The sequence below is a fragment of the Garra rufa genome, chromosome 4, assembly GCF_049309525.1.
Source record: "Garra rufa chromosome 4, GarRuf1.0, whole genome shotgun sequence".
In the NCBI taxonomy this organism is placed as follows: Eukaryota; Metazoa; Chordata; class Actinopteri; order Cypriniformes; family Cyprinidae; genus Garra; species Garra rufa.
The window spans coordinates 24,248,602-24,275,933 of record NC_133364.1 but is presented as its reverse complement, the minus strand read 5'-3'; the positions used below and the strand labels follow the sequence as shown (position 1 = coordinate 24,275,933).

Below are 27,332 nucleotides of genomic sequence, written 5' to 3'. Positions count from 1 at the left end.
ATAACACCTAGACGCGAATTCATCAGTCAATTTATCAGTCTAATTAGCTGACAACAGCTTTTATACCGTTTAGAAGCTGAGCATAAAACTGACTGGAAACTCCTTTGAAAGACTGGTATGAAAACCTTCAGATGGCACGCGTCGTTTCGGCTTCTTTGTAAGTTATTAAATCTACACATGAAAATATCAAACAGAAGATGCGGGATTTTGCATTGTATCAGTTGTCCGACACGGTTCTGTTCACACCATAGACTGTAAAAAAAGATATTCACACAGCACAAATTAACCAAAAATGCATTTGAGTCGTAAAAAAATCGACATATTCACTTTTGTAAATAACTGGGCCTATGTTGACTGTTTGTGAACGTAACAGTGTTATGCGTTCAATTACAAGACTAACAGTCTTGTTCTGTTGCGGTGTTAATTTGTTTTTCATAACTTTTGACTCTTTATGAGTTTAATCTGGATATTATTCAGTTCTACAGATATGAAACCATTCTCAGATTATCTTGTAAAGAGTTAGTGACGCATGGAACTGGTTAAAGTTGTTTAATGCAGTTGTTCAGGCTTATATTAATAAATAGGAATACACAAATCAAGACATTTAATAAAATAAAATTATCATTAACATTCACAGGGAATACAGCATATTTGCTATAGTAGCATATCATATTAAAACATATTGTTACTCCAAATGCCCTTTGAAAAGGGGAACAAAATGCCACAGAAAAAAACGTGAACATGAAACATCTGCAAAATGCAGATTCAGTCAAAAACGTCTGAAGTTTGGCAATAAACTAATTCAATTTGGGCATTTCAGAGCGAAAGAGAGAGAAGACTGTGTAAATGTGAATGAAATGATTATAATAGCCATAGAGCGTTCTATTGTAAAACTGGGGCCGGTTGCGTAAACTTGACCAGCTAGCAGTTAACCAAAGGGTAATCAGTCTTATTTTTTGGATTCAGCTTAGACTAATGAACATTTTTATGTAACTAAATTAAAAAAAAAGAAAGAAAAATAGCTGACTAACTTTTAAGACTAGTCTAAACCTTTTATGCAACCGGCCCCTGAAGTGTGACTGAATTTCTCATGTGTTTTTAGAGCTGAACAATTTTGACTATTTACAGATACTCAAAATACAAAAAGAGATAAATTACACAGACACAGAGTAATCCAAAACTGGAAGCTGTACAATGCTATACATCATCTAAAATGAGTGACAAACACATTACAGCTGTGCACACTAAGCAAACCACAATACATTTACATGACATTCATTTTTAACATCAAACATGTGCCTGTATAACAATGATACAATATGCATGATCACATGCCTTTTTGGGCCTGTCCTTATGCGATTTAAACACTGTGCTATTTCTGGTGCTTAAGTATATCTAAGTATTTCAACTGATTCATTCTGGTTCAGTATTAACCTTATTTTTAACTTAAGGAGCGGGTGCTTAATTGTAACTAATGTGAGAGGCTTCCTTTGTCATTCTTGCTGCCTGATAGGAGGTTAAAAATTGCTGTTTCTTATCAAATTATTTTCATGTAGTTTACTGCACTTTGTCATTCATGTCAGCATGAATCAGAAGTCTCACACACATTTTAGCCAATAGTTCGCCTGGCCTAATTTACGTCATTGTTTCTTTTTAGGAATACAAAAAGTGATATTTTGAAGAATGTTCGTGCTGCTCTTTTCCATATACTGAAGACATGACCACTGCCTGTCAAGCTTCTTAAAGGACAAAAAAGTGCTCTATATACCAAGTCCTAGGTGTCTGGAAGGTCATGAGGGTGAGTACATGATGACGAAACTAAAATGATGTGATTTGGATTAATCTTGTTTTCCCAAAGCTCAACACTTGGCAAAACACAAGTCTTTACAGCCACCTGTCTGGTACAGTTTGAAACGTCTCCAAGCCAACTTCTCTCCCTCTCACTTCCTTTCTGAACATCTGTGGTGCAGCTGGGCTGATGTACTTTGGTCTATGCATCATGTTTTTATCTCCAAGAAATGTTCTCGTGATCTGTTCAGTGACCATAAACAATTGGTTTGCTAGAAAACAAGCTTTTACAATGCTCTAAATTATCATCTTGATGTGTGGAGGCCATTGATTGACTTTAGAAGGCCACTGTTTTTGTTTAATGTAGATTTGTAGGTAGTAGAATAAACAATTTTTTTGCAATTATGGAAATTTTACTAAACATGGACATGTAAATGCATGTCATGTAAATCAAACTTGGATTGCTAGAACATACAGTTGAGGTCAAAAGTTTACATACACCTTGCAGAATCTGCAAAATTTTAATGATTTTACTAAAATAAGAGGCATCATACAAAATGCATGTCATTTTTTATTCAGTACTAACCTGAATAAGATATTTCACATAAAATATGTTTGCATACCATCCACAGGAGATGTTAATAATAGTTGAATTTATAAAAAAATGACCCTGTTCAAAAGTTTACATCTGTAACCTGAATGATCCACAGTTGTTCATGAGTCCCTTGTTTGTCTCAAACAGTTAAACTGCCTGCTGTTCTTCAGAAAAATCTTTCGGGTCCAACAAATTCTGTGGTTTTTCAGCATTTTTGTGTATTTGAACCTTTTCCGACAATGATTGAATGATTTTGAGATCCATCTTTTCACACTGAGGACAACTGAGGGACTCATATGCAACTATTACAGAAGGTTCAAACGCTCACTGATGCTCCAGAAGGAAAAATGAGCCGGGGGTGAAAACTTTTGAACAGAATGGAGATGTGTACATTTTTCTTATTTTGTCTAAATATTCATATCTATTTGCGTTTAGTACTGCCCTTTAGAAGCTACAAAGATACTTACATGTTTCCCAGAAGACCAAATACGTTAAATTTACCCTGATCTTCGATTCAGAAGTTTTCACCCCTGCCTCTTAATGCGTCATGTTTCCTTATGAAGCATCAGTGAGTGTTTGAATCTTCCGTAATAGTTGCATATAGTTGCAATAGTCCCTCAGTTGTCCTCAGTGTGAAAAGGTAGATCTTATAATCATACATTTATTGTTGGAAAAGGTTCAGATACAAAAAAATGCTGAAAAACCACAGAATTTGTGACCCAAAGAATTTTTCTGAAGAACAGCGGGCGGTTTATCTGTTCAGGACAAACAAGGAACTCATGAACTATCACTAAAAAAAAAAAAAATCAGCCGTGGATCATTCAGATAACAACACAGTATTAAGAATCAAGTGTGTGAAAACTTTTGAACAGGGTCATTTTTATGAATTCAACTATTACTTTTTCTTGTGTACTAAATCTAAACATCTTTTATGTAAAATACATTATTCAGGTCAGTACTAAATAAAAAAAAATAAAAAAAAAGATAATGCATTTTGCACGATCCCTCCTATTTTGGTTCTACAAGGTGTATGTAAACTTTTGACCTCGACTGTATTTAATTGTAATCACAATGTTCTGCAGGGATGTTAAAGAAAATCAGTACTGAAATTTTGTGGCTTTTAATCAATTTATTTTAACTTAGAAGCTAATTCTAATTCAAGTTTACATCTATAAATTAACAAAATACTATATCTAAATTCAAAACTGACCAAAATTGAATTTCTGTGGGTCCTGTTAGGTCTGCTAGCTTATGTAGTCCTAAAATTTGACAACCCTTCAGCAGATATGTACATATGCAATTTACAGTCTTTCTCTTCCAGTAAACAAACTTAAATATTGATGACTCAACTTGCACTAATGGGTGTATTCAAATTTTAGTCCAATGAAATGCGCTCTAGAGTGAGATTGTCCCTTTTGGTAATACTTTACTAGGATTAGCAAGCAGAAATAAATGTTTGTGGCTGTAATGTAAACTAAAGGCAGTTTAAAAAGGGACGAGCCCCTGCATATGTCCCGCCTCAACTGCCTGTTTCAACAGGAAGTACATCAACACAAGAAAGGACTTTGTATTCCTTCATGGTTTGTTCTGAAATGTCACATACACATACAATGACAACAATACTACTGTATGACATATAACGTTTTGTATTATGCTACTTGAAACACAAATTGGCTTGAGTGCGTGTGTGTGAAGATGTTTCAGAGTCCTCTGCTCTGGGTGTTCATGTATATAAGACTGCTGTACAGGAAGCGCCTGAGATGCTTTGCGCTTGAAAAAACAACAACAAATGAGGTTCATAACAGAGGAATCTTCCCCCAACGTTCTCCTCCCTTATTTTCCACTCGAGTTCTCTTCTGATGCAAGTCTTTATTCCTTTTCGTCATCTCTCCATCCATCTCCTTCCCTTACGTTTCACCTCTATTGCCCTAGTAAGTGGTTCCGGCGGTTCCTGCTCTTCCTGTGGTCCAGCAGGGGTTTGAGTTTGCCCAGATCGCCTCTCATGGGGCTCTGTATGTTCTGCAGACTCTGCATCTGTTTGCGTTCCTTGCAGTATTGGTGCATGGCCAACGTCTCAGCCGGGCTGAAGGCCGACACCAGGGCTTTAGGGTGCAGTGAGGCTGCCCAGCCCCAGGGAGAATGTTTATTGCTCAGAGCGCTGACCAGAGCCTCGCTCAGAATCTGGAGACGGATCTTAGCAAGTGTGCGCTTGAAGCCATTTTCTGTGGCCAGGCAGTAGTACAGGCCCTGATCCGAAGTGTGCACTGAACGGATAAGCAGACCATGGTTGGTGGACACCACGCGATCGCTCAGCTTCACCTGCATACAGAGAAAAAAATTTATTATTATTATATTATTTTGCTTATATATTTGCTTAAATGTTATTTGAATTTAATGTTTGTGTCAGCGCGTGTGTACGTGTGTGTGTGTGTGCGTGCGTGCGTGCGTGCGTGTGTGTGGAAACATGATGTTGTCCAGTCATGACGTCTTGGTGCACAGATGAATAAATATTAGTAACACAAAGCCCAAACCAACCTAATCATTCATCAGAATGGGTAAAACCAAAGAATATACTTCTGATGTACAGCAAAAGATTGTTGATCTTTACACAATACAAAGTGGCTTTAAGAAAATACTTAAAACATTAAATATTCTCATTTCCAACATCAGGGAAATAATTAAGAAGTTTTAATGGACTGGAGATGTTAAAAATCTGCTTGAAACATGATGTGTGTCAATATTGTCTTAATGTGCAGCAAAGAGAACAATTTAAGTGGCCAAATACTCTTCAAAGATCACAGATGGAAAATTGCAGAAATCAGTTGAATTTTAGTGTCAGAAAAAAATATTAAAAATAAAGGAAAACTGCACCTCCATCACAACAAGTCATTTCAGACACTGTTCAAGAAACAAATCATCTGCTCTCATGCAAAATCAAATTCCACCATACTGGAACTTCAGCCAGGACTGGCTTTTATTGCCATATGAAATGAGAATTTCTTTTTTGGAGCTAGAACACATTAAAGGTTTGGTGCGCACAGGGATAAAAAAGTGCCCCATGTCCACATTTAAATATATCACCAGATGTTCTTTTTTGTGGACCTAATTTTACACCAAAGGTCCTAGACATCTTGTTCAGATACATGCCATCATGTTTTATATCAAATACCAGCAGATAAAATAGTAAAACTGACTTGCTCAGTTAGAAATATTATAATGGGTCATGGTTAGATCTTCCATCACCACATTGATTCAAAACAAACATCAAGATCAACACAAAAACTGGTCAGTGAACACAAAATCAAGATTCTGCCATAACCATCCCAATTCCCTGACCTGAATCCTATGGAAAATGAGTGGGATAAACTCAAGAAGAGTGAGAACCAACATTTGAAGGATCTGGAGAAATTCTGTATGGAGGAATAGTCTAAAATCACTTGTCATATATTCTCAAACCTCATCAGGCATGAAGGGGGAAAAATCAGAGCTGTCATGCAAATGGAAGTTGCAGAAAGTTTTGAATACAAGGGTGCCAATAATTATGGCCAGGGTGTATTAGAGAAAACCATTTATTTCATAATATTATATTCCCCCCACTTAATTTTTTTTTTTTTTTTAATGAAATGTTTGAATTTTGCAGATTTTTTGACTAAAGATCAACAGGAGAAACAACGCAGATTTATTTTTACAGCCTTCTTTGCCCATATTTACCAAGGGTGCCAACAATTTTGTCCATGACTGTATATAAATGCAAACGTTTATTTTGGATGCAATTAATTGTTTTGACAGCCCTTAATACTAATAATAATTTTATATAATTATATAATACATTACATATTATTAAACAACAACAGTAATAATAATGGTGTAATTTAATAGTAAAATATTATATAAAAACTGTAATAAAAATAATAGTTGTTGTTTTTAATAATAATAAAAATATACAATTTAAATAATAATTCTTATTGTTATTTAATAATAAAAATGTTATTTTATATAAAAAATGTAATAATAATAATAATATTTCTTATTGTTATTATTTAATAATAAAATATTTTTTAATAATAATAATAATAATTACATATTTATAATAATAATTAAATATTTTATTATTAAACAAAAACAGTAATAATAATAACATTGTTATACTAAAAATCTAATATTTTAATAATAAAATAATAATATTATATTATATTATAAAAATATTATATTTATATATATTTATATAACAACTTAAAGAATTGTTGTTGTTAATATTTAATAATAAAATACAACAATATTTTAACGATGATGATACTAATAATAAAAACTAGTAATAATAATTATTAAAATAATTATTGTTATTTTAATAATAAAATATACTATTTTAATAATAATTATTAATATTATTGTTTAATAATAACAATAAACATTACATATTTAATAATTGCAATAATTATTATTTAATAATAAAAATATTATATTTGATATAAAAATGGTAATAATAATTATTGTTGTTATTATTGAATAATAACATATAATTTTAATTATAAAAAATTATATTTTATACAAAAATACAAATATTTTTGTTATTATTAATAAAATATAATATTTTAATTATTATTTAAATTATAATTTTATTATTAAACAACAGTAATAATAATAACAATATTGTTATAATAAAAAATAATATTTTAGTATTAAAATAATAATATAATATAATAAAAAAATTATTTATTTAAAAACTTATAATATTTTAGCAATGATGATGATATTATTATTATTAATAATATATAATATTTTTTATTGAATAAAATATTTTATATAAAAGCTGTAATAATAATAATAATAATAGTAATAAACAGTTCAATTTATTATGTAAATGTATAGAAATTTAATTATATATTTTAATAAAATAAACATTTCTAACAGCAATATTTTTAATATATGATTACGTTTTTCAAAATTAATAGTGTGAGAAATTGTGGTTTATGTAATCTTATATTATCTACAGTAGTCAACAGTTGAATCAAAGTTGGATCAAAAAAGTTCATCAAAGTTCACCAGACCTTTACAAAACAAAAAATTATTGAACATCCCTGTGCATCCATTATTTCTTATCCTTCATGCTCAGAGGAGCCATTAACAGTTTAGGATGAGTCATTCTAATGGGACAGTTTGATGATTACAAACACATGATGATATTTCATTGAAAGCATCATCCGCCGATAGCCTGGAGCAGTGTACTGTGTATTGGCTGTTACAGATCAAGGTTTAATGTTGTGTCATTTTGGACAGGATTGTCTGACCTCTTTCCTGCGATCGTTGTCTCTCTGAATGAGCCATTTAACAGAGGCCTGTGGAGATTTGGGCTGACACTCCAGGAAAGTGGTGTTGTTTTTGACACCATACTGAGTCATCTCCACTGCATTCCTGTAGGCTGAGACAAGATTTCAAGTGTTAGCCAAAGCTCTCGAACACTTAGTGCATACTAATTGTAATTGTACTGCTGCAATTCAACTGTCACGCTAACATCTGCAGATAAGGGTCATGATTGGGTTCAAGTACACTGAGTATAGAGTAAACTAGACTGAAGAATAGTGGACCACATAAGTGTGTAATTAGATAAGTGAGCCTGTACACTGGCCAATGATTTCATACATCCAACATCTGTTTTGATATTATGCTACTTTTGTTTTGAGCATAGAGCTGGGATAACACTTCCACTCTTCATTAAGACTGCTATTTAATAATTCTGATGCATCTGAAGTGTTAAACTGAGTCATCTGGATCGCTGACAGTATCGCTGCCAATTGTATTCAAATTAACAGGTGTTCTGGTCCCATGACAGATTCTCTCGCAAGGACAGAGAGAGGATTAGACAAACGAGAGAAAATAAGGACACGAGTGGTGGAAGAAGAGAGAGAGAGAGAGAGAGATGTCTGAGGCTGTATGTCAATTAGCATTAAGTTAAGCATGAAAGCATGCATTTCATTAGGAAAATACATTTTATGTAAATGTATGAAAATAGTATGCTAGTATTAACTTATAAAATGACTTTTTAATGCATGAGCATTTTAGCATTAGCATTGGCTGTGCTCATGTGAGTATTAGCATAATTACAAGATGACAACTTGGAGATTTTCTCTGAGCATTTCGAAATGATTAGTTTCTATGACAACGTTCATAACGCCAAAATGGATCCATGTTGCTGATGAGTAAAATACTTAGTCACTAGATTGATTCAGCTCTAGATGGTCTTGCAAATGATTAATTGTGTGTCCTAACCAGACATGACTACATTTCTAGCACAATTTGTCCTCACAAATAGAAAGCAACAATGCACGTGATGAGGAATTCCGTGATAGAGTGAACCATTATGCAGATTTCCGTAACTGCTTCAAGATTGGCTGTGCTAGCTAACACAAAGCTACTTGGTTCGAAAGAGATATACAATACCAGCCAAACGTTTTTGAACAGTAAGATTTGTAATGTTTTTTTAAAGAAGTCTGTATTGCTCACCAAGCCTGCTTTTATTTGATTCAAAGTACAGCAAAAACAGTAAAATGTTGAAATGTTTTGACTGTTCAAAATAACTGTTTACTATTTGAATATATTTTAAAATGTAGTTTATTCCTGTTCAAAAACTTTTGACTGATAGTGTATGTGTGAGCGCTGATTCATACAATGCTACACTATTGACAATAAGGTGGGCGATATGGGACAATCTACATAAATATCATAATATTACACAATAACTATATATATCACGGTATAGTATTTTTGCATTAAATAAGGTCATTATGATATACATTTTTGATACCATAGACATTTCATAATTTTTGCCACCATTGTCAATATTGCAAAAACTAATACTAGCCTAAATAATAATGATAAAAAAAAAACCTCAAGCTCACTGAAGACAAGTAAAGTGATTAAATGAGAAGAAGGGTGTGTTCACACTTGTAGTTCGGTTTGTTTGGTTCATTTGGTCTGGACCACTGGACCATAAATGAAAATTATACATTTTGTCCTGGTCCGCTTAGTGTTCACACTGGCTTTTTTCAGAGTGAACCTAAAGATACTGAACCTAAAGGCATAGTGATACGTTCAAACAAAGTGTTTGGTCCTTATCGCGTTCATACTTCAGTCGAACCGCATCAGAGTTTGTTTGGAAGTGGACCAAGACCAATCTTTTTAGCGGCCTTGGTCTGCTTGTTTGGTGAGTGCCAGGATTTGGATGTCAGCGTTCACACTTACTCAAATGAACCGCACTAACAAAGCAATTGTTGTTGTTTTTTAATTTAGTAAAGAGCAGTGAGAAATTTTGCTCTTTTGTTGTTTGATTAAAATGAATGACAGACAGCAGGAAAATTAGACTGCTGTCACTTTAAGAGCTGCCCAGATCTCAACCTGATCTCATGAAGAAAACATACCTGTGGAAACGTACCGCCATGTACGTTTCGCACAATATTCAATGTGAAATGTCCACTGAGTGGTGCTTAAAGATTTTACATTTTTTTTTCTCTGGAACAGATGAGCGTACATATGGTACGTTTTATGTGACGCTGGTTTTATACGCATCACCCCAGTTCTGACTTGAAATGTCTGTTGAGTGGCGCTATAACTCTTATGCTCCGGGACGTTTTAAAATAACGCCTTCTTAACGAAAGAGCCAATCGTTGATTAGTGAAGTCAGCGCATCACTACAGCTATTGTTAGAAGTCCCGGTTGCTATAGAAACAATCGGCGCTCAAAGATGTGCGCTCAGTACTGCGCATGCGCACTGGCTGATCTAGCCTGAAATTAGCGTTTTTTAATGCTATTGGAGCACAAGGAACCATATTTATGAGGCAATTCTTGTCAGATTTTATTGGTGATTTCAAATATGAAATTTAATTGTAAGCTTGGTGAACAGTTTTGGAGAATTTGATGTTTTCCCATTCAAAGAGATAGGAGCTGCACTTGCATGCCCGAGAAGCGTTGCAAAGATGGCCGCCGAGTGACATGACTTGCCTTAAAGGGACTTTTATATATATATATATATATATATATATATATATATCTCAGACAGCGTGTATAGCGGAATGGGTTCTCTTTTGCTGCTGATTGCGCTTCAACGGCTTAAAATCAATTGTTTTTAAACCGCAAAGCCTAAAAACTCATACAAATGATGTGTTTTTGTGACCATGTAGCACAGCAATGTTAAGTAAGCATGTAACCATGATAGAGACAATAGTCAAATATGTCTACCAGTTGGCAAATTTCTACTTCTTAATCATGTCTCCTAGTAGACAATGGACTGTTTTTAATTATTATAATTATAATTAATTATAATTATATTTTTGCTGATGTGACCACATATTAACTGTTGACACTGCTGTCAATGCTTTTTAAATGCTATTGAGATTTCATTAACGTTTCATTCGTTTTCAACTTGTAATTATGAGTTTAACCAAATGAAGCTGCGCTTATAGGAAAAAGCAAGAGTCAGAAGTCAGAAATAGATGCTGTTTTGAACTACAGAGAAATAGAACTTAAAGAAATAGTACTTGCTTTTACGAGAAAAGGATGCAATTACAAGAAACAAAGGCGCAGTTGTGAGACACAAAGTCTAATTATGAGATGTAAAGACCCAATGACTTTGAATCAAATAAATGGAAACAGCCTTTTCAAACTGCTTCACAAAACTGCTTGCTGAAATCTTAAATTCTTGTCTCAGCACATAACTTTGAACCTTTATTTGCCTAGCCCAAGCGTTGACATGCAGGTAGTCATTACCTTTCAGATTGAACCCTCTGCACTGAGTCAGTGGATTCCCATGCATAATATCCTGCCTTCTGCTTCTCCTGGAAAAAACATTTACGTAGGATTAATCCAACATATTTTCATATATGCATTCTTTCCGTTCACTCTTACATTCTCTCACTTTTGAATGTTTGCACAATTTTCTTTTCGATAAAACACACTCCTTGTCATGAAAGTCAAATTCTAGCTTAATTTCTGATAATTAACACGATTCAGCTGTCACAAGTGCAGTGAAATGAAATGTCTGGGGGATTTTCTCCACTTCAATACTCTGGAATGGATGTTTTGATGGCTGTGCTGTCGATCAATATTTTCTGTTCTGAATACATCTGGCATCAAGAGAAACTGTTTGGCTAAGGTATCACATTAACATGTCCCATTGTGAAACAAGCCACTCATTAATATGTGATATGTGGGCTTCTTTGTTTGATTGACAGGCTGTATGTGTGCGGTCTGAGTTACGAAGAATGGATGGTTTTGAAGTGTTGATACACAGTTGCTAAAGTTTTCAAAGTGATTTTTACTTCATTGTTGGCTGGTTGCTCAATATATCTTGGGCTTTTTTAAAATCTGTTTTATCATCTGCCAGGACAATATTAAGCCAAACCCAAACCCTTTAAAATGTAATAGTGACAAAATGAATTTTAATACGTATGGTTCAGGGTTTGTTCAAATCCCATGAATAATCTTTCGACCCAGACTGTGTGTCTCTGCTTTATGACCAAATGAAACCAAAGCTGTGTCTCTCATCATTTATTTCTGCCCTGCTGCTGCAATTTATGCCACCCTGAGTGTTAGTGTGTGTGCCTGTGTACCTCTTGCCAGTAGGGTAGAATCGAGAACAGCTGAGCCCATCCCAGGCGCAGTACGGGTCCCGCGCTAAACAGCAGTCTGCGCAGGCAGAGCCGTATGCGTTGCAGCGGTGCAAAGACACCTGGGACACTCCGTGCTCCGAGCTAACATACAGCTGTTGCTGTAACACATACAAAGCCAGATATCTCAAAAGCTGTTCCTTTAACCCACAGGACTGGTGACAAGATAATTACCCAGAATTAAAGCAACAACATTTCCCCCGCCACCCCCACTTACTATATGTAGCGCTTAATCACTCAATGGAGCTAGATGAAAGAGCTCCTAAATGTAGTTACCTTTTTCGATGAGATTTGTAGGTTGGTAATTGGAGATTGCTTCTGAAAATCAAAAAAAAAAAATAGGGTGAAATAAAAATATTTTTAACAATGTAGAATCAGTGTGGTGCTACCGATATGGAGATTATGAACAACATGGGCATGGGTTTATTTAAGTAGCTTGTGGGTAGCTACTTTTATTTCATTTTCATAATTGAGACGCTGGACCAGGGGCGCCGCTCGCAATTTTGGGCCCCCCCACCACACCAAAGCAGATCTCTGGGGGCCCCTAAAGGGCGTGGGCCCTTAGAATTGTCCTAACTATCCCCCCCACCACCCCACCCCCCTTAGCGGCACCCTGCGCTGGACCACAAAACCAGTCTTAAGTAGCACAGGTATATTTGTAGCAATAGCCATAAATACATTGTATGGGTCAAAATTTTTGATTTTTCTCTTATGCCAAAAATCATTAGGATATTAAGTATGTTCTTAGATCACGTTCTTAGCAATGCATGCTAATAAGGAAAATACATTTTTTTATATATATTTATGGTAGAAAATTGACAAAATAACTTCATTTGGACAATTTTAAAGGCTTTAAACTTTTTTTTGCACCCTCAGACGCCAAATATTGTTCTATCCTAAAACCATACATCAATGGGAAGCTTATTTATTTAAGCTTCCATATGATGTATAAATCTTAATTTCAAAAAATGACCCTTATGACTGGTTTTGTTGTCCAGGGTCACAATTTTTATCATTATTCTTATTTAATTATTTATTTATATTTTGTTGGCGCTGATAGCCTTGTGGGCAGTGCGCCTTGGGTGTAATAATATTCAAAATTCTATTTCATAATTCCTGTTTTCATGGCAGTGAATCAAGCTTGTCACTGATTGTATGGTTTTAGTTAATTTTGAGTTAATATTCATAAACTTAACTGAATTGGGAAATATATAAGTAAATAAGTAGATATAATTTGTGTTTTAAACACCTTTATAATGATCTTGTGGACTATGGATGCCATCATGTTTGTTTATAATGCAACAGCAAAAATGACAGATAATTTCACCTTTTTATGATAATGTCAAATGGTATAACCCAAAGAAAACATCATGGTATACATGATTCAAAAAGATTGTAAAAAATAAAAAACTTGAAAAAAAAATGTGATCACTTTTCACTTGACGATTACACCATTTGACAGTTTTACAAATATGACATTTCTAAAGCATATGTGTTTTAAAGGATTAGTTCACTTCCAGAATAAAAATGTCTTGATAATTTACTTATCCTCATGCCATCCAAGATGTTCATGTCTTTCTTTCTTCATTTGCCAAAACTTTTTTTTTTTTTTTTGAGGAAAACATTTCAGGATTTTTCTCCATATAGTAGATTTCAATGGGGATCAGTGGCTTGAAGGTCCAAATTGCAGTTTCAGTGTAGCTTCAAAGGGCTCTACACAATCCCAGCCAAGGAATGAGGGTCTTAACTAGCCAAGCGATTGGTAATTTTCTTAAATTACAAATTTATATACTTTTTAAGTCTTGCACTAGCCCAACCTCACGCATTACGTAGTCATGTTGGGAAAGGTCCCGGTTGACTTAGGCCAAAGTACCGACCCACTGTTTACAAAGCAAAAAAAGTTAAAAAGTATATACATTTTTATTTATTTAAGAAAACGACTGATTGTTTCTCTAGGAAAGATCCTTGTTCCTTGGCTGGGATCATGGTAAGCCGTTTGAAGCTGAATTGAAACTGCAATTTGAAAGTTCAAACCATTGGAAAACATTAAAGTCCACTATTTGGAAAAACAATCCTGGAATGATTTTCTCAAAAAACAATTTCTTTTCGACTGAATAAAGAAAGACATGAACATTTTGGATGTTATCAAAACATTTTTAATCTTGAAGTAAATCTTCCATTTGCCATTTGAATCAGTAATAAACATCACAATGGGACTGCAGTTTTCAATGAGAAATTGCCTATTTAAGGTGGTTTTGAGTTTTTATGTGCAAATTTTTCGAGTATGTGTTCAGATGCCAAATTAAACAGCCCACTGAGCTATGTGTGTGGCATTCCATGGTCCACGAATTGATTCATTATGCCTAAGCCTATTTTGACGATTCCGAGCCACTCAAAGCAGATCATGAGAAAAGCCCACAACGTATCCTTTTCCTCACCTCATGCCCAGTCTTTGTTCCCATTAAAAATCTGCCTTCCCTTAGAACAACACTGAGTTTTAATAAACGCTTTGTGGCACTGCCAGCTCTGCTCCTGCAGTCTGCCCTCTAGATACTTTGATGTGTGATGTGTGGCGAGAACTCAGACCTTAAACACTTCCAGCTCCTCCAGGATTAGATCCTCATCCAGAGAGCCGTTTGACGGCAGAACCACGACCTTCTGTACCGTGCCTTTATCTGTGAACGCAATATCAGAACATCAGGAGTGTATTGGACAGTCTGGAAAGCAAAAACAACCTTGGTAATGCGGTCTGGTTTTGAACTGCATACGAACTTTCCATTGTTTGCAGAATTTCTCTTTGAAATCTTTTAGCTTGTGAGTATCTGGGTTGGGTTTTGATGTTGTTGAGCATCTGTTCTGAGAAACAGATCCGCAAACTAGACTTCAGAGGAAAGTGTTTGGTTGCCAAGGTGTTCTGGGTGGTTGCTAGGTGATTTTTCACGTCAAAAGAGCCCACCCTTTAGTCCCTAGATATGGCCCGTGGCCCTACTTCAATGCAAGTCTAAGCATTTTTTATTTTTTTTGCCATCTGCCTGGTGGAATTTATTTATTGGATATCTTGAACTGTAGCACGTCTTAAGTGATAAACCTGATGCCACTAGTTCCCATTGACCATTTATTGTCAAGCTCATCCATTCTGTGAGGTCATGATAGGTCTGTATATTTTGCTCCAGACCCTCAGAGAAAGGGATGATAGAGAATTCAGCTCAAACTCTGGAAATTCCCATTTTTAATAGCCAACGTTTCAAGGCGAAACCCTGCCAAGGAGCAGGCAGGCCGTGGCGCACAATGCTCCTGGCTTTCCATCAGGAATTTTGATAGGCCAATACAAACAGCTGTGATTTTGAATTCTCTCCAAATGTCCCTATCCCCGTTCCCTAGTAACCGCAGAGCCTGTCTGCTGTCGTGTCTCCTGTCTGCTGTCGATTCTGTTCTCAGATAAACACACACTCACAATCTTTCTTTCATTCTTCCATTGGCATTCCAAACGTTAATACTGTGTCTCGTGCTGTGACACAGCAGGAATCATAATATCTTCCTTTTAGCTGATACAGAACAGATAGAAAAAAGATGTTTATGTTGTTAATTATTAGATGATGATATTTGTGCATTTTGTGTAGACTTTCTGCCCCCTAGGGGTAGTCAGTGGCAGACAGATTTATGTCTGTATTTATCTCTGTATGTGTTGTTAGATTTTTGTAAAGAGTGGAATGGAATGGAACAGAATAATTATTTTAAAAATGTAAAAATGAGATTTTAAATTTAGTTGGAATTTTATTTTTTATACTATAGTATTGAATATACTTTACAGCAGTGGTTCTCAAACTTCTTGGCTCAAATGCCCTTCTTTGTCCAACACAATTTTCAAAGGTCTTTATATAATGTAAGACATTTCCCATAGTATTTCTGCTGGTAAAAAAAATATAAAGAAAAAAATGATGTATCTTTTGTTTTTTTTTTAGCATTATAATCAATTTCATGAATTCACTTGTATTAATAATAATAATAAGTAATAGTAATTTGAATATGAATAAATTGTATGGAAGCCTGTTTCTGCCACTGAATGAAAAATAAAAGAGGTAGTTGTGACTACAGTTCTGCAATTCAGAATTGCGTGATATAAACTTGCAATTGAAAAAATTAATTTAGAACTGTGAGATGTAAACTTGCAGACAGTTATGAGAAATAAAGTCAGAATTGTGTGATACAAACTCACAATTCTGACTTTTTTCTTAAAATTGCATTATATAAACTCGCAATTTGAGAAATAAAGTGAGAATTATGTGATACAAACTTGCAATTGTGAGATTTAACTCACAATTCTGAGAAATAAAGTTAAAAATATGAGATATCAACTTGCAATTGTGAGTATCGTAAGTTTATATCTCACAGTTGTTTTTTTTTATGAGTATTGCAAGTTAATATCTCGCAATTGTGAAGTTTTTTTTGAGAATCACAAGTTTATATCTTGCAACTGTGACTTTTTTTCTCGAAATTGTGCAATTGCAAGTTAAGTCAGAATTGCGTGACAAACTCGCAATTGCGACAGTTAAGCTCACAATTCTGGTAAATAAATTTAAAATTGTGACTTTTATAACTTTGCAGTTATGACTTTTCTCAGAGCAGTTGTAAGTTAAGTCAGAATTACATGACAAACTTGCAGTTGCAAGATTTAAACTCACAATTCTCAGAAATAAAGTTAGAATTGCTAGATATAAACTCGCAATTGTGACTTTTTTCCTCAGTATTACAAGTTTATATCTTGTAATTGTGATTTTTTTTCTCAGAATTGCACAATTGCAAGTTATTAAGTCTAAATGACATGACATATACTCACAATTGCAAGATTTAAACTCACAATTCTCAGAAATAAAGTTAGAATTGCTAGATATAAACTCGCAATTGTGACTTTTTTTCTCAGAATTGCACAATTGCAAGTTATTAAGTCTAAATGACATGACATATACTCGCAATTATGAGATTTAACTCACAATTCTGAGAAATAAAGTTAGTATTGCTAGATATAAACTCGCAATTGTGACTTTTTCCCTCAGCATTAAGAGTTTATATCTTGTAATTGTGACTTTTTTTTCTCAAAATTGCACAGTTGCTAGTTATTAAGTCTAAATTACGTGACAAACTCGCAGTTGCGAGATTTAAACTCACAATTCTCAGAAATAAAGTTATAATTGTGAGATATAAACTCAAAATTGTGACTATTTCCCTCAGTATTATGAGTTTATATCTTGTAATTGTGATTTTTTTTCTTAGAATTGCACAATTGCAAGTTATTAAGTCTAAATGACATCACACGTACTCGCAATTACGAGATTTAACTCACAATTCTGAGAAATAAAGTTAGAATTGCGAGATATAAACTCGTAATTGTGACTTTTTTCATCAGTATCGCAAATTTATATCTTGCAATTGAGACTTTTCTTCAGTGTTGCGAGTTTAAATCTCACAATTGAAACTTTTTTCCTCAGTATCGCAAGTTTATATCTCGCAATTGTAACTTTTTCTCAGTATTGCGAGTTTGTCTCGCAATTGTGACTTTTCCTCAGTATCCAAATTTATATCTTATACTGTATCTCACAATTGTGACTTTTCCTCAGTATTGCGCGTTTATGTCTTGCCATTGTAACTTCTCCTCAGTATCCAAATTTATATCTCACAATTGTGACTTTTCCTCAGTATTGCGAGTTTATATCTTGTAATTGTGACTTTTTTTCCTCAGTGTCGTATGTTTATATCTCGCAACTTTTTCTCAGAATTGCGCAATTGCAAGTTTTCCCCCCTCAGAATCGGATTTTATAACTCACAATTGCGAGTTAATATCTCATAGTTCTGAGGAAAAAAAGTTACTCCTTATTTTTAATTAAAAGTATCTCACAATTCTGACTTCATTTCTCATAATTACGAGTTTATATCACACAATTCTGAAAAAAAGTAAAAAATTGTGAGATTAAAAGTTGCAGTTACCTTTATTTTTTATTTAGTGGCGGGAACAGGCTTCCATAGAATTGTACTGAAATATTCAAATTAATATATTGTTAAAAAGTCATTGTGTGGCTTTCTTGGATGTTTGTTGAGGCTCTCTAGTGGATCCCAGCCCCCCTGGTTGAGAACCACTGCTTTAAAATATACTAGAGATTTTTTAAAATATATAGGGAAAATAGGACGCGTTGCAGGCCGGATTCAAACCTACATCACCCACATGAGCACCACAGCTCAATGTTTCATGAGCATGTACGCTTACTGTTGCAACATGCCTCTTAAAACTCCCTTTAAAAAGTAATTGGAAAAACAGATGGATATAAGATTACATTTCTATGAGATTTTATCTAAAAAAATTATAAGGAGCATTGCTCTGGCATGTTTTGTATAATGTAAACTGTCAAGTGTATGTTTGCTGCCAACATTTTTTGAAGTACAGTATCATTTTAAAGTATATTAAATGAAGTATAATTTAACTGACAAATCACTTTTAGTAAAATGTTATCAGTCAGTAAAAGACTTTCCAACTTTTCTGCCTTTCTCATTTTTAGTTGGAAAAAGCTATTTAGTCTGTTGAAAAGGTCAACAAGCAGTCAAGTAAAGCTAAGTGTGCCAGTTCCTTCCACAAACAGACTATGTGAGGTTGTTGAAATATATTGTGGAACATTTGAACTATTTTTCATTTGATGGTTGGTTGATGTTTTCGTGTAGTTTATTTTTCTTGAGATTTGTCACACTGTGGGGATGTACCTGTGCCCAGGAATAGAACTTGGTAGTGTCCGTCCGCAGCGGTGACTTGGTCCACAGCTACAGATGTGTATTTGTAATCGGCGTGCGTCCGCACCACAAGAGGTTTCCTGCCGACTGGGTAAATGGGGTTAAACATGACGGGGTGATTCCTCACAAACGTCACCACATCATCTGGAAACTCTTTAGTACTCTGGATATGAGGGGTGAACGCACCACCGGGACACTGACAGGAAAAGGATAAAAACAGTTTAAAGATTAGATAATCATGCTGTAGTTTATAAAAGCTTTGTCACTTTAATTGGGTCTTTTTGACAGACTCAAACTAATATTTGAACAGCCATGCGAGTGTGTCATTTAAAAAATGTAATTGTAAACATTCAAAATGTGAAAGTCCAGAGCATTTATTAGCGTAATTTCAGGTTTTAAGTGGGGTTCTTTAACATTACAATACACATAATAATAATAACAATAATAATAATAATATACTTAAGTGGGGTTCTCTAGTTATTAAATAATAATTTATTATTATTATTACATATTAAATGAATAAAATAATGTCATTCTACATGGTTTTATAGTGAAATATCAAAATTAAAATAACAAGAATCACTTTTTATAGAAAAAAGGTCCATAAAATATGAAATTCCAAAGCATTATTAATTTAATTTAAGGTTTTAAGTGGGGTTCTTTAACATAATGAACATTATTATTATTATTATTATTATTATTATTATTATTATTATTATTACTGTTGGTATTATTATGTAGCATTACATGAATAATGTCATTCTACATGGTTTTATTGTAAAATAATACAATTAAAATTAAATTAAAATTCCTCACTTTAAAAATAAAAAAAGACTATAAAATATTAAACTAAGGCATTATTTATTTATTGTTTTAAGTGGGGTTATTTAATTATTAAATATTACATTAATAAAATAATGTCATTTTACATGGGTTTTATAGTAAAATATTAAAATTAGAATAAAAAATTCTCACATTAATTAAAAAAATGTTCATAAAATAGCAAAAAGCATTATTAATTTAAGGTTTTAAGTGGGTTTCTTTTAATAATAATAATAATAATAATAATAATAATAATAATAATAATAATAAAATTTAAATTAAATTAGAAATCCTCCCTTCTTATAAAAATAATTAAATGACCATAACATTTGAAACTCCAATGCATTATTCATTTATGGTTTTAAGTGGGATTCTTTAACATTATAATACACACATAATAATTATTAATAATAATAATAATAATAATAATAATAATAATAATAATTTATTTTTATTATTGTTACTATTATTACATATTACATGAATCAAATTAAATAAAATTAAGTAAAATAGATAAAATGTCATTCTACATGGGTTTCTAGTAAAATAATAAAATTTAAAATAAATCCTCTCTTTTATAAAAAAAAAAATACCATAAAATATGAAACTCCAGTGCATTATTAATTTATGGTTTTAAGCGTGAATCTTTAACATTATAATACACATAATAACAATAACAATAATAATAATATATTTTTATTATTATTACTATTATTACTTATTACATGAATAAAAAATAAAATAAAATGCCAATTTACATGGCATTTCAAATATTATATTTGAAATAAAAAACATCCTCTCTTTTTATTACAAAAATACCATAAAAAATGGAACTTCAATGCATTATTAATTTATGGTTTTAAGGGGGATTCTTTAACATTATAATACACATATATTTATAATAATAATCATTTATTTTTATTAGTATTACTATTATTACATATTAAATGAATACAATAAAATAAATAAAATGTCATTCTACATGAGTTTCTAGTAAAATATTAAAATTAAAATTAAAAAATCTTTCTTTTTATTAAAAAAAAATACCATAAATTATGGAACTTCAATGCATTATTAATTTATGGTTAAGGGGGTTCTTTAACATTATAATGCACATATTTGTAATAATAATAATTTATTTTTATTATTGTTACTATTATTACATATTACATGAATCGAATTAAATAAAATTAAGTAAAATAGACAATGTCATTCATGGGTTTCTAGTAAAAAAATACCATAAAATATGAAACTCCAGTGCATTATTTATTTATATTAATTTATTATTACATATTACATGAATAAAATAAGTAAAATGTCATTCTACATGGGTTTCTAGTAAAATATATTTTTAAAAAATCCTTTTATTTAAAAAATTACCAAAAAATATGAAACTCCAAAGCATTATTAATTCATTTATGGTTTAAGTGGGGTTCTTTAACAGTATAATACACACAATAATAATAATAATAATAATAATAATAATTATTATTATTATTATTATTATTATTATTACATTAATAAAATAATGTCATTCTACATGGTTTTATAGTAACATATTAAAATTAAATTCACTTATTAAAAAATAAATATCATAAAATATAAGCCCTTATAGCATAAACTAAAAAACAAACAAACAAAAACACTATTAAATTATTAATGAATAGTATGGGCTTTATATTTATTATTTTATAGTAAAGTATTGTTTCAAAAATAATCACTTCTTTTCAAAATAAATGACCTGGAATTATTAGCTAGAGGACTGACCAGAAATCAAGTCTACAAATAGAAAAATATAATATAACATATATATTATAATTTATAATATAATAGTAGTATTTTATAGAATTTTAGTAAAATATTACTAAAAAATAAATGGTTTTGAAATATAAGCCTGACAGAGGACAGACCAGAAATCAAATCTGCAAATGCAGTGTATAAACTCAACTGAAAATAAGATTATAATGAAGATGATTTCTCATCTATAATTATTTGCCTTTTCAACTAAACTCACAAATATTTACTCCGTTTAATGGTGTTATAAACAGAGTGACTGTACCACGGCAGGACATTAATGTGTGTGACTCACAGTTCCCGGTCGTGGGTATGGGATCCGGCCCTGGAAAGCCACCCACTGGAAGTTAGGCCCTTCCCTGTGCGCAAACGGTCCATTAAAGACCGTCAGGATGTCAGCCATATTGTACACGCAGACAGCAGAACCTCTGAACACAGAACTGCATAGAAAAACATAAAACACACAGATCTATTTAATATGAAGCAGGTCAGACAGTGAAAAGACAGTCTTGCACATCCTTCCAAAGCATTTGGATAGAAGGGCTGATGTAACACAGTTACACTGGAGAGAAAATGCCGCATAAAGGAAAAGGGACACCACTTTGCTTGTACTCTGGGATTAAATGTGGTTTGGCTGGACATGGTAGATTTCGATCAAGACAGCAAGGCAAAGAGTTTCTTTGTTTGATCGCAAAACAAAGACAAAGAGGCAAAATATAATGATAAATAACAGAGCAGGGCAGGGACATAGAAGCTGTCGCTGTTTGGATTGGCCTCATTAGGAAAACCACACAGATTTAACGTGGTTGGAGAGCGAACCACAGCTCGGAAACCTTGACCGAAATCTCACCTCATTAAGCCACAACTCGCATACACACACGCCCCAACATACACTCATAGAAACCCACCATAATAAACATAATGAAATGAATCATAGCAAATATCCCATATGAGAAACAATGAAAGCCTAAACAATGAGATAATAAATGATGACCACTGGCTTCTCAGATCTTTCTCTTCAGGAAAAACACATCTCAACCTCTCAAACTGGGCTACAATCCTCTGTACCTAAACATTTCTCCTCCAGAACTTCAAAAATTGGCATTACTTTATTTTTTTTAAAGGGATGTGGAATTGATTTTCATGGGCACTTTTGACCTTTATTCATATAAACACAATCTGCCATCCTTTTTGGGTCTAATGCTTCAAACCTAAGGTATATAATCTATTTTAAAGAACATTTTTATGTATTAAATATAATAATATTACAAATATAAAATATACATTTTTTACATTTTAGAATTTAATTTTATATAATTAGAAATTAAAATATATATTTTACATATATAAATTAGAAAAAAAATATTATAAAGTAAATATAAATAATATATTTTAGAATATAGCATATTCTATATACATACAAATGTTTACAAGTACCAACATTTACAATAATATAAATATACTCTTATATAGTACATATCATTATAATATTTAATTTGTTCCTTTTATTTATTATAATATTATTACTATTATGTAGGATTATATGGATAAAACAACGTCTACATTTTATAGTAAAATATTAAAATTATAATTTAATTTAATTAATTATAATTTAATTAATATATGTTTACTTCTTATTAAAAAAATATCATGACATATGAAAGGAATTATCAATTTAAGGTTTTAGGTGGAGTTATTTAACATTTATAATTATATTTAATTATATATTATAATTTATATTATTATTATTATTATTATTATTATTATTATTATTATTATTATTGTTATTATGTTTTATGTTAATACAATTGTGTTATTCTACATGGTTTTATAGTAAAATATAAAAAATAAAATAAATTTCATAAAATTTATTTAAAAAAAAACAAAAACATAAAATATGAAATTCCAAAGCATTATTAATTTAAAGTTTTAAGTGTGGTTCTTTAATATTATAATACACATAATAAATAATAATTATAATAATATATAAAAATAATAATGTAAATAATTATTATTATTAAGTATTACATGAAAAAAATGTCATACTATATTTTACTCTATTTATAGTTAAATATTAAAATTAAAAAAATATTACCATAAAATTATTAATTTTAAGTGGTTTTAAGTGGGGTTCTTTTAACATTATAATACACATAATTCTATGTGGTTTTATAGTAAAATGTTAAAATTAAAATAAAACTCACTTATAAAGAAAATTATCATAAAAATATAAAACAACAAAGTATTATTAATTTAAGATTTTAAGTGGCGTTTTTTAACATTATAAAACACATATTATTATTAATAATAATGATAATAATAGTAATAATAATAATAATTATTATTATTATTATTATTATTATTAGTTTTACATGAATACAATTGTTATTCTACATGGTTTTATAGTAAAATATTAAAACTAAAATTAAATATTTTCACTTTGTATAAAATATTTATGACCATAAAATATGAAATTCCAAAGCATTATTAATTTAAGGTTTTAAATGGGGTTCTTTAACCAGTGTTGTTTTCGTTAACAATGACGATGACGAAATCATTTCGTTGACGCCACTTTTTTTCATGACGATAATGAGACGATGACGAGATAAAAATGGCTCGTTGATGACTAAAACATGACGAGACGTGTGTGAGTTTTCGTTGACGAGACGAGAATAGACAAATGTTAGTGGGTGGTCCGTCAGACGTTTAAAATGCATGACATTTCTGCTTATTGCGCATGCCAATTAAAACCGAAAAAGTATCTGCCGCTATGGCAAGCCGTGTTAGCATTAAATACTCTTTGCCATACTAGTATGGCAAGCCGTTTTAGCATTCTATCCTTGTTTGGTTACGCGCAACACGTTACATTGTTGTCACTCAGACAGACAGACGATTAACCATGATGGCGGCAGTTTGCACACAGGGTGGTCGCAAACGGTGAGAGGACCTATGGGTGTATTTCAAATATATGTCTTTTATGTCTAAAAGCATTCCTTCATTATTGTAATTATTGGTGAAAATAGTCGATCCGGAAGCTCACATTGTGTTGAACTATAGATCTGCTATTTTCACAACTTATAAGTGACACTACCAAACAGCAAAATACTTACTGACCTACATTAATGTTAAAAGACTTTTTCCCCTTTTTTTGACTAAAACTAGACTAAAACCTTTTTGACTTTTCGTCGACTAAAATTTGACTAAAACTATCACATATAGAAGTGACTAAAATTTGACTAAAACTAATAAGCATTTTAGTCCAAAAGACTAAGACTAAGACTAAATCTAAGATGGTTGTCAAAAACAACACTGTCTTGAACATTGCAATACAAATAATATTAATAATAAAATAAACATATTAATGTTATGTACTGTATAAGAGTATACTATATGTTTAAAACTAATAATAAAATAAAATAAGATTAAATTAAATATTATATATTAATTCAAGTCTGCAAATTTTATGTATAACTCAACTGAAAAACAATAATATTTTATATTATATTATTAAAATAGTATTATTCGATATAATTTCAGTAAAATATTATTAAAAGGCATCACTTGTTGTCTTTAAGAATAAATGACCTTGAAATATAAGCCTGACAGAATATAGACCAGAAATCAAATCTACATATTTAATGTATAAACTAAGCAAAAAAAAAAAAATAATAAGTTGATGATGATAATTATAATAATATAATAGTATATTAAATTAATAGTAATAGTAAATAGTAAATAAATTTAGTATTAGTAAAATAAATTAATACATTCTAAAAGTGATATGTAATGTAAAAGAATTGAGTAATATTTACTAAATATATAATAGTTAGTCCAAATATTAAAAATAACAACAACAATAATAATAATTTTAGTAATAAATAATATAAAAAATGTATAGCTCTGTATTCAAACTTTGTCAGCAGTTTCTCGTATTTGTCTATTTCTGTTTGTGTACATGAAACATAACTAAGAACTTCTGTACTGTGTGCTTGTTTCTGAGAGTTTACACTCATTTACACAGAACCTCAACAAAAACATTTAAACTGACTCAGTGACACCACACTGCATATTACACTCTCTTTCTGTGTGACTGAGCAGTTTGAATAATTCAGCGAGATTTCCTTAAAATAAAAATGTTAAATTCATGACTGTAAACCCTTTTGGATGAACTAAGATTAGATGTTTGTTTGTAAAGAAGTGACCTTTCCCTTCATTTACCGCCCTCAGGTGTGATCACATTTTCCCAGAAACACTGTCATCCCCTCAGCTCCAAACCCGTCTGACCTATATTTGGCAAATACACACACACACACAAAAACATGCACATGCATATATACACGCACATTAATGGTAAGCTCAATATTGCTATTGGCTTTACCTTGTTGATGTGAAAACTCCAAAGATGAGAAGGCCCTTTGGGTGGTCCGTCTCCAGTAAAAACACATTCTCTGCAAAGAAAGAGACAAACACTCACTCAATAGCTGAACATCTGTCGCAGAAGATTGTTACACGGTTCCAGTTAGGCCTAACAAGAATAAAACAGGTGAAAGCGTGTAAATCCATCACAGGCTTTAACCCTCCAGTGTAAACGGCTTGTGCTGAGTGTTTTATGATCGTAAAAGGATTTTAATGAGGTGAAAAGCTTTACAAATGGACGAGGGCCATTGTTGGATACTGACAAACATCAAAATGGCTGGTTTATGGTTAATGATCATTAATTATAGAAAGCTGTTTAACTAGAATGTGAAATTTCTGTGGCTTTGGGTTAAATACAGGTTAAGAGCTAACAAAACCGTATCTAATTTGGGTATAATGGCGTTAAAGACCCCCTTAGGATTTGTTTTCTAGTACCTAAAGGTATGGCAATCAAATCTTGTTACTGAATATAAATACATAAAAAATACAGTTCGTAGAAATGAACATTTGTTTGAAAGAAATTTGTTTTTATTTAAACAATTAAAATATTAAGGCAGCCTTTATATCGACAGCTAGGGGACTTTACAATATCACAGCTGCATACAATATCACTAAACATTGTCAAAATATTTAAATTCTTTCTTTTTATGATCGTATTAATATAAGATTTTTATGCATTTATAGTTCTATGACATTTATTTTTTTAAGTAAACTTTCTTTTTTGTTTGTTTGTTACATAAATTATAACTTATCGTCTGTGGTAATCAACAGCACATCCCAGATGTTGTCCATACATCTTAACTTTATTAAAACCAAAGCATTTAGGGCTGGGTATCGTTCAAAAGTTGTCAAAATCGATACCGATACCTCGACTTTACCAACGGTATGTTTTATATATGATAGTCAAATATACTTGTCTTATCATTTTATCATTTTTATAATTTGATGAAAATCGATACCTCGACTTCGATACCGGTTCCTAAACTACACCTTTTTTTTTATAACAATTTGGTGTCAAATGACTTTGATACTAGTTCCTAAACGGTTCTTTTTTCAATACCATTTTTATGAAAACCGATACCAATACCTTGACTTTGCTAAGGGTTACTGACCGATACATTTTTTTTTTTTTTTATAACCTGAAAACCGATACCGATAACTTGACTTCGACGATGGTTCCTGAACAAGTCTTTTTTTATATACTAATTTTATTAAAAACGATACCGATACAGTTACCTTGACTTTGATAACAGTTCCTGAATTAAACCTTTTTTATATAAATTTTCATAAAAAAATAAAAATAAAACAACATTTTGACTTCGGTAACGGTTGCTAAACGATCATTTTTTTCTATATCAATTTTATGAATACAGGTACTTTGACTTTGATAATGGTTCCTGAATGATACTTTTTTATATCAGTTTTATAAAAACTGATACCTTTACTTTGATAACAGTTGCTAAACGATACATTTTTCTAATTAA

General features: G+C 31.7%; 1 protein-coding gene across 1 annotated transcript in view; it reads right to left on the bottom strand.

Annotated features, from left to right (window-relative positions):
• Positions 1-534: 534 nt before the first annotated feature.
• The window catches only part of sema3c (sema domain, immunoglobulin domain (Ig), short basic domain, secreted, (semaphorin) 3C), a 78,397-nt gene continuing 51,599 nt past the window's right edge, over positions 535-27,332 (bottom strand). Inside the window, exons 10-18 of the mRNA XM_073838889.1 lie at positions 25,811-25,880; positions 21,728-21,872; positions 18,790-19,012; positions 14,629-14,717; positions 12,319-12,360; positions 11,986-12,143; positions 11,144-11,211; positions 7,672-7,802; positions 535-4,702 (exon numbers count right to left, since the gene is read on the bottom strand). Coding sequence (XP_073694990.1) covers positions 4,304-4,702; positions 7,672-7,802; positions 11,144-11,211; positions 11,986-12,143; positions 12,319-12,360; positions 14,629-14,717; positions 18,790-19,012; positions 21,728-21,872; positions 25,811-25,880 — 1,325 coding nt within the window. The 3' untranslated portion in view covers positions 535-4,303. The remainder of the gene's footprint in view (positions 4,703-7,671; positions 7,803-11,143; positions 11,212-11,985; positions 12,144-12,318; positions 12,361-14,628; positions 14,718-18,789; positions 19,013-21,727; positions 21,873-25,810; positions 25,881-27,332) is intronic.